This window comes from Cibotium barometz, chromosome 31 (assembly GCF_041138505.1).
Source record: "Cibotium barometz isolate CiBa-2024 chromosome 31, ASM4113850v1, whole genome shotgun sequence".
Lineage (NCBI taxonomy): Eukaryota > Viridiplantae > Streptophyta > Polypodiopsida > Cyatheales > Cibotiaceae > Cibotium > Cibotium barometz.
In genome coordinates this window covers 47,997,887-48,006,411 of record NC_141076.1, presented here as the reverse complement: position 1 = coordinate 48,006,411, position 8,525 = coordinate 47,997,887, and the positions used below count along the sequence as shown (strand labels likewise).

General features: G+C 40.7%; 1 protein-coding gene across 1 annotated transcript; it reads right to left on the bottom strand.

Moving 5' to 3' along the window:
• Nucleotides 1-2,678: 2,678 nt before the first annotated feature.
• On the bottom strand, nucleotides 2,679-7,366 carry LOC147620956 (mitochondrial fission 1 protein A-like). The gene is made up of 6 exons (XM_086825226.1): nucleotides 7,242-7,366; nucleotides 7,079-7,165; nucleotides 3,537-3,678; nucleotides 3,318-3,439; nucleotides 3,162-3,225; nucleotides 2,679-2,945 (listed from the first exon to the last, which is right to left on the bottom strand). The coding sequence occupies exons 2-6, from the start codon at nucleotides 7,157-7,159 to the stop codon at nucleotides 2,860-2,862; spliced, it is 495 nt and encodes a 164-aa protein (XP_086681352.1). The 5' UTR covers nucleotides 7,160-7,165; nucleotides 7,242-7,366; the 3' UTR covers nucleotides 2,679-2,859.
• Between the last annotated feature and the right edge of the window lie 1,159 nt (nucleotides 7,367-8,525).

The window sequence follows — 8,525 nt, the reverse complement described above, 5'->3', positions numbered from 1 at the left end:
ATGATTTGTAGCCCTCGATGATTAACATCTTAAACAAATGACTTATTCAAACTAGCATCATAGACTCTTGAATGGATCACATATGTTTTCAAAGCCTATCAATAACTTGCAACAACCTACTTTGTGTCTCAATACCCAAAGTATAAATCCAAATAATGTTAAGACTCTCTATCTAGACATGTTTAAGTCTTCTTATTCAAAGTATAAAGGGTCACTTACACAACCCAAAGCATATCATTGAGGTAAAATTTACCCATAAATTCCAAGAAATTGAACCAACCCCAAAGAATACATTAACAATAGTCAACAACAAATCCTCTAATTCATACAATGTATTAAACTATCTTTAACATAAATTCACTGTCAATCCACAATTTGTTTGGTACTCTAGTGAGGAACATGAGACAATATTTCTAAGAATATTTAGCATCCAAACTTCATGTGAGATTGTTGTACTCTTTTTTGGGGGGTCATTAAAACACTATAGTTTCTACTATACACTATTTTCATACTCAAACACTTAATAGTGCTACATACATACAGACACAACCAAACTTCATCGAGGTAGGAAGCATCAAGTTTACAATTCAAACCCAAATATGACCTATCATGGTTTCTATGATTGGTCTTGGTCAAACCAATCACCCCGAGTATCTCTAGAGATTGAACCAATTTAAGATGATAATTGATTACCAATCACCAAGTATCTTTGGTCAAACCAATCATCAAGCATCTCTAGAAATTGGAATGACAATTGATTGCCTCCAATGGCTCTTCGTAGTAATTAAAGTCTCATTTACTTATCCTCTTATGACGACGATGCAACATGTCCACCACCACTGACCTTGATTTACCTTAATCAAATTTTTGTTGATTGGCCAAATAGCGAGCTAGAGCAATTTACTATCAACTTTATCATGACTACTTAACACAATAAAGTTGGTCACTCATCCACTCTCTCAAGGTAATTTGTATGAATAGTAATAAGACAAACATCTCAAGCTTTTGCTTTCTTGACATATTGTCAAAAACATGACGTATCCTTGCCCTCTTTTGTTCCCAATGTGTCTCAACTTTGGCCAACTAACAATGGTTTCTCATGTTGCAAGATGTCTTTGGCATCAAAGCATGATGACAAATTGTCAAATTTTTATAACTAATCAAATCTAAAAAGGTATAAGTACTTTAAAATCAACTCTTTACATTCTCTACTCGATCGACAAAGATAAGAATAATGAAGGTATGGTTGAATCATTGGTCAAATACCGAAAAACACAAAGAGAAGAATAACGAAGGTATGGTTGAATCCTTGATCAAATACCTTAAATTTGACAATTCATATTATCTACCCAATAGCAATCACCAAGAATAAACCAAAAAGATAACAATAATGGAAACATGGAAGAGTCGTTAAGGATTTGCTAGGTCCAAAAGAAATTGTCTAGTACAAAATTCATTTATGGTGAGAGAATCGACGGAAATTGCTTATAAGGATACATATCTAGTGTGAAGTGGTATATTGTAAGATGTGACCAATCTCACATAGACTTATATTTTTTGGCAACCTTCTCCTAGAAGAATAAGGAAGTTTGATCCTGGAATGAAGAAGGCTTGTTTCATTACCAAGACAAGAAAGTTAAACAATGCATGAAAAGAATATGGGATATTTTATGTATAAATTAGTAGAAAAGATTTTTATCATGCTCACATCTAGAATGATTCTTAGATGATTGGAAGTGACTTGAGCATGTGAATTGGTTTTATGCATGCACTGCCCAAGTTCTAACTACATGTGGAATTACTTACAAGCTAGTGGATTTATAGAGAATTCAGACAAGTGTGTGCATTGAAGTCTATTACATTGTTCACAACGGGCACATACTTACGAATTTTCTAGGTCATAAGTGACCCTCCATCTTTATTATCATGTGGTCATTAAAGGTGAAGAAAAGCATTGTAATAAGAACCCAAAAACATTAATGTTGACGAACATGTGAGCTTTGATAACACCCCCCTCCCCCTTTGTGTACAAGGAGTGGGGAAGAAGCATGATATGTAAGGACAACAATTCAACATGTAAGGAATACAACATAAGTAGCATGACCTTTACAATTATGAATGAAGGAGATTTAGCCATGCGAGAGGGCTCCAAAGAGGAGCTAAGTGCTATTACTTCTGTGGAGTGCTTGAGATCTACTGAAGTCTATAACCAAAGAGCTAGGCTTCCATGAAAATCTAGAATAGGCAATTACCTGCCCATCCGTTCACACAAGCAAACACAAATTCTAGTTTTTGCATGCCATAGTGTATTGTTGTGATTAAATGGAGTGTGAATAAAAGTGAAGCCTCTGATGTAAATCCTACAATGAATTAGGTGGTTGCAGATGGGAGAGATGGTTGCCTAAATCCATTTGATAAGTTCAAGAGAAGTACATCAAGGATACACGGCATGCTTTACTATATTGAATTTGAGCTTGCAGGGTGAGAGCTCCGCCATTTGACAAGCACAACTTTGGCATGAAACAAACTGTCAAATGCCCCATACAAGACAAAACACTTTACCTTATACGTTAAACATTCCAAAAACAAAACAAGAAAAACTTTGCCACATGAGAGCAAGAAGTATCTGTTCCCTAGAGGCAATCAACCTTGTGACCTACCACCTTGAATATAGACAGTTGCAAGGATCCCTTTATGCTATAAAACAAAATAGTAGTTCAATTTCGTGAGATACCTTACACTCTTAAAAAACAAATGTATGCAACAGATATTTAGCGCCTTTACAAACATCTCCCCGCCCATTGAATGGGCAGAGGGAGATCCCCTGCCTCTTCCCTGGCACCAAGTTTGTACAGCTCCTTAGCGTCTTTTGGCGACTACAGCGGCAATGCCACTGGCAACAATACCTACCGCAGCAGCTGCAATCCCGATGCCGATAGCACCATCTTTGAACACAACACCATAAGAAAATGTGAGTAACAAGGCCACAGTAAGTCCTTAGAGTGGCTTAACAACATCTGCCTGCCCACACCCCTTGGTTAAAAAGCTGCCACATCAAGCGGTGGGCTTTGGAGGCCCAATGTCCAGACAACCTCCATCGTTGTGAAGCCATCCTTAAAAACCAAAGCTGTACGACAGCATTATAGACTTGGTCTCCGTACCTTTTGCAATCTTATCTTCTATCATCCTTCGAAGAGTAGCACCTTGTCGGAAGTCCGGGGCCATCTGTCAAACTCAAATCTATGAGGGCAGTACAAAGTTATGCTTCACACATCAATCTAGACAGCATTTACCTTTTAACCATTGTCAAAACTTACCTCCATTGCCTCATCAATATATCGCCTTGCACGGGAGATATCCCCAGCCCTATAATGACCCACAGCAAGGAGATACAAGATCTCCCTCTCCTGAACTTGGCCTGGTTTTGCCCCTAGAGAGGCTGCATCAATGGATGAAATTTTGAGCCAAGACAGCAAATTAAGGAGAGCTAGACAGAGTTGTAAAAGGTGCTGAGGGCTTCCCACATGACACCTCACCTTCTAGCATAAGAAGTCCACGCTGGACGTCCGCAGGTTGACGTGAATGTACAAGTGCCCATGATAAACGCATGTAACTCTCCGTCCTGTCTGAATCTTGTGAAATACCAACTCCCTCCCCTGCAGCATCTCGCTCACAATTCTGTATGCAGTCATGTACACATATAAAGAACTGTAGCATAATTTGAATATATAACTTTGAAAATGTCACACCCTCAATTACTGATCAAGAATTTTCTAGACAAACATAATAAGAAGTGCATGCTTTCTCTTGACAGAACACTAGACCAATTCAACAAATCTTGGCACCCACACATCCCGATGATCCACCTAGAGGGTGCATAGTCTTTAATACTTGAGGGGATGCCTGCTTTTATCCATGCTTTGCTTTTGCCTTTCTTTCCCTAGCTTTTGTTTTATTCCCGAGCTTTTGCTTTGCCTCCTTGCTTTTGCTTTAATAATAGTCAAAGTTCTTGATTTATGATTTTACAACTTCAGGGCGTTGCTTTTTGGCCCTAGAGTTGCTTTTTGAAAAGTGGCTTATAGCTTTTTGACTCAGTTCGACGTGCTCTTTCCAACAGTGCCCTTAGCTTTTTGGTCAACAAAGTTTGACTTTTGCTTTTTCCTGCTTTTTGACCCAAACGAGTGTTTTTTTTAATGCCAGTATTAGGAACCTTGTTTCCATGTGTCCATCATCTTGTCCATGTGTCCAGGCATGAGTTCTATCATGTGAAAAGAGCATGGAGAACCAAATAGTTACATGCGGAGTCCATCAAGAGCATTTGGCTCGACATCATTCATACTCTCCGCCGCGGTCAGTGGAGGAAGTTGCAGGGTGGCTCTGACCACATGCGGAACCAACGGGAAGCTTTCTTGAGGCTCTAACGGCCTAGCTCTTTTCTCACAGATAGAGGTGGTGATCCCACTTGGCATTACAGACCTTGTCAAATCCACACCGGATCTCCTCGTGATCGTTCCTGGTACGAGACTCAAAACCTGCAAACAAACAAACAAACAAGAAGGGGGTGCAAGCCTGACTCACCTCCCAACCATGACCGCCGTGGGCAAGCCCACAGTCTTGGCTGTCCCCACCGAGCCACAAGCTGAGCTAACTAGGTTGACGTACCGACCAGCCTCTACCTCGTGACGTCCCATACCGCCACGAAGCTACCCTCGCGGACCTCGAGACTGCTACCGACCTCGGCTGCATAAAGCAGGTGCACGTCTGCACTAGATCCAGGCTCCATACCATAGAGCTCTCACAAACTCGCAAGACTCTCTATATCCCAATAACTAACCTTGGCCACCCTTTTATAGGCTCTTGGCCGATCATCGGGCGTCCACACTTGGGCGCCCGCCCGTCCATACTTGGGTGCCCGCCCGTTAGTCTATCCCTAACTCAGCTCGTCAATCAGCCTGCCTAACTCCAAGCTTCCCCAAACCTCGAAGCTAGTCTTGCGTGCGTGTAGCACACGGTAGATACACACTGTGCACATGACAGACCTCTTGTGTGGTTATTCCCTATCCCTACCCTTGTATGAGATAGCCTTCTCCTCGTAGAACGGCCAACCGGAGGAGAAGTGCATCTTTCTCCACCTTTTGATCCTTTGATCCCCAGGCGAGTTTGTATCTAGCCCTTCGTGGCTTGTTTTTTGTTAACTAATAGAAGGATCTTTTTCTCGGGAAAAAAAAAAGTGACGAGGTGTAATGCTCCAAAGTTTGTCCTTGACGCAAAAAAAAACATCCACCATAGAGAGAAAAAATTCGGGCTCTTCTCTACACACATCACGAGATCAAGCTTTGATACCAATGTAACATTCGGAAGCTTAGAGGAAATTTTTAAGTGTAAGTCTCGTGAGAGAACCAGTGTGTTATGTTGCAAGAACGGGAGGGAGTACGGCCAGCCGGAGGAGAAGAGCATCCTCTCCTTTTATGCTTTTGGACTTTGTACTTAGCCATTATGGCTGTTTTTCTTGGTAACTAACAGAAGGATCTTTTTCCGCGGGCGCCACGCATGGGGGTTTGGGGGGGGGGGGGGGGCGGGAGGGGAGGTGGGAGGGGAGAATGAGAGAGAATAGAGAGCACGAGTACACTAGATGGGATCCCAAATACCACTAAAGGACCCCCTTGCAAGTAAGAATGAGTACAACAAGACGGGGCTGAATCTGCCCAAAAGATTGGACTGAACTATTACCTCAGTTATTAGGGTTTGTGTTAACCTTCATGTGGGCTGCAAAAGATCTTCCAGTTTGAGGGCTATAGTTAATGACCTCCTAGAATGCAGCTTGTGGCTTTCATAACTGGATTTGAAGATGGGAAAGAATTACATGCTTGCTGGTCGACTGCTATTTAGGGATGGCCAACTGCTGGTCATGGGGTATTTTGTCCCTAGCTCCTAACTAACTTGGGCGCCTAAGCTTGTAAATGCCCTGTCTTGGTCCCTCCTAAGCCCATGGATTTGGCTTTTCCAAGCCTGTCCCAAGCTCCCACATAGATCTTTACATAGCTATGCTTTTTGTACATCCTCCAATGGCATGACCAAATGGTGGAAGACATGCATGACACAACTAACTCACCCTTATTTTGTGGTACACCTGCAACTTGTCGTTGGACAAGGGCTCACAAAATGCTTGATGTCCGGCCGCATATATGCACTTGTCCTATACAAACACGTCCACATGGCACACAAGTGCAAGATGCATGTGACATTTGCCGGCTATCACAAAATATTAAAAAATCGTGATCTAGGCATCGTGTTCATTGTTTGAAATCTATCTTGCATAACAAGGATTTGCACAACTCGAGTTTTAGTTGGTATGATAAATTAATACTAAAACTTGGTGAATGTTGCACAAGGCACAAGCAACCCCATCGAATTTGAAACAAAAAATCTTGAGCCATTTAATCCTTAAAAAGTTGTGGAACCATAAAGTTTACAAAGTTTCAAATCTGTATGTGCATACATGAGAGTAATAACAAATACACACAAACATACATTTGATACATGCATGCATAGATACATCAATCCACCCACCCATCCATCCGTCCATCCACAGACATGGATACGTAAATGCATAAGTTTGTGCATATATATACACTTCCATATATGTGTTTGTGTCTTGAAAATGCGTGATATGACATCATGATACGAATGGGCATCCTTACTAGATATTGTTTTTTGTATTGTTCATTAATAAATTCCTTTGTTAGCATGAAAAACCTGAAAATTGCCTCATCCATTCATCTGCCATAATACATACATTTCTGCATGTATGAACACAAATATACATTTACATGTATGTGTATGTGTGTTGAAATTGCATGACATGACACCTGAAAATTGCCTGGATAATTTTAGCATCCATTCCTCTATCATACATGCATAAATACATACACACACGTTTCTGCATGTATGCACACAAATATACATTTATATGTGCGTGTATGTGTGTTGGCATTGCATGATATGCATCCTTACTAGGTTTTGATTTGGGTGTTGTGTTCTAATGGAAAACTTTATTAGCAGGAAACCTTAAAACTACCTGGATGATTTCAGCATCCGTCCATGGCAAAGAGTCACCGGAGCCAAAGAGTGAGCTGATGGTGTCGAGAAAGCCAGGCATCCTGATCTGAAAGCAAGGCAAATTTGAGAAGCTAGAAGGACCTTCTGATGCAAAGGTTAATCAGATGATATGCTACGCTTACCTTGCTCAGAAAATAAAAAGCGAAGAGAAAGTGAAGTCTTTGTTCCCCTAATAAGCTTCTTTGAGCTAGAGAGTATTATTCTAAAATAAATGGTTAATCGATAGAAATAAATATCATATTAATACTACTATTATTTTATTTATAAAACATATAAATAAATGTTTAAATGAAGCATACTGGTGAAAATTTCACCATGGGCTTGGCTTTTCTTCCTTTAAGGTTCATAAAAGGATCTGAAATTGAAATTGAAATTGAAATTGAATTGGTAATGAAGTGGTTTTTTTTTCATAAACATGAAACTAAGAAAAGAGAGGAGAGAAGTAGAGAAAGAAACAAGGGACACATCCACACCCATGGGCTTACACACACTCATATATGAAATGACTCATCATGGCCAACTCACTGGACCGTGATCTAGACCCGAGAGAGAGAGAGAGAGAGAGAGAGATGGCCAACTCATTGGACACACACACACACACACACACAGAGAGAGAGAGAGAGAGAGAGAGAGCACTAATTTGATTTTCAATGGATTTTCTCTTTGTTTAGGAATTCTAAAATTGATTTTCTCTTTGTTAAGAATTCTGAAATTGTGAAGTGAAATAAGAGAGTAAGGGGAGACACATGGCGCATGGCGATTATTTATGATCGACAATGACAGTGATATTTTATGTGCACATTAGTGTGCAACATTTTGATATACATTAGTTCTATTTCATGTGTGAACCTTAGAGTGTTCACACTTTTGTATTTAGGCTTAAGCCTAAAGTGGAGATCCGTATTTTCTACTACATGTATTTTTGGCTCTTGCTTTTTGTCCAAGGAAATATATTTAAATACACCATGAAGAGGACGTGAGCCACTATGGTGGGGGAGATTCAACCCATTCTTGTGTCGCATGTATAAGCTTTTCATCTATTTTGAGCTTTGAGTATTCCTTTCAAGTTTTTTTTAATGGAGGGCCAACCGTGAGCTTCTAGCATTGGTATCAGAGCCAGAGCCAGGATCAAAACTGTTGTACTTCTACTATCGTACCTTCCTGGTTTTAAAAAAAAGGTTTGTGAATTGGGCACTCAAACAGCCCCGGACTATTGTCCTTTGCGTGAAGGTGAGGAACACCGGCATGAAACCTAGGGTGATAGCAGTTGTCGGAGCACCCCGAGTAGACAGGCATCTACTCAGACAGCACACCGGCCACCAGTAAGCGAACACACCGGCCGCTAGCTCACCGGCTAGCAAGCACATGTAGAATTGTCAGCGCACCGGCAACAAGTTAGGACACTG

Excerpts from the sequence above, each read along its gene's own strand:
- LOC147620956 (XM_086825226.1), bottom strand. The coding sequence starts at position 7,159 with ATGCCTGGCTTTCTCGACACCATCAGCTCACTCTTTGGCTCCGGTGAC. Across the intron at positions 3,679-7,078 it reads CGGATGCTGAAATCATCCAG|AATTGTGAGCGAGATGCTGC; the intron begins GTAGTTTTAAGG and ends GACTGCATACAG. Across the intron at positions 2,946-3,161 it reads AGAAGATAAGATTGCAAAAG|ATGGTGCTATCGGCATCGGG; the intron begins GTACGGAGACCA and ends TTGTGTTCAAAG.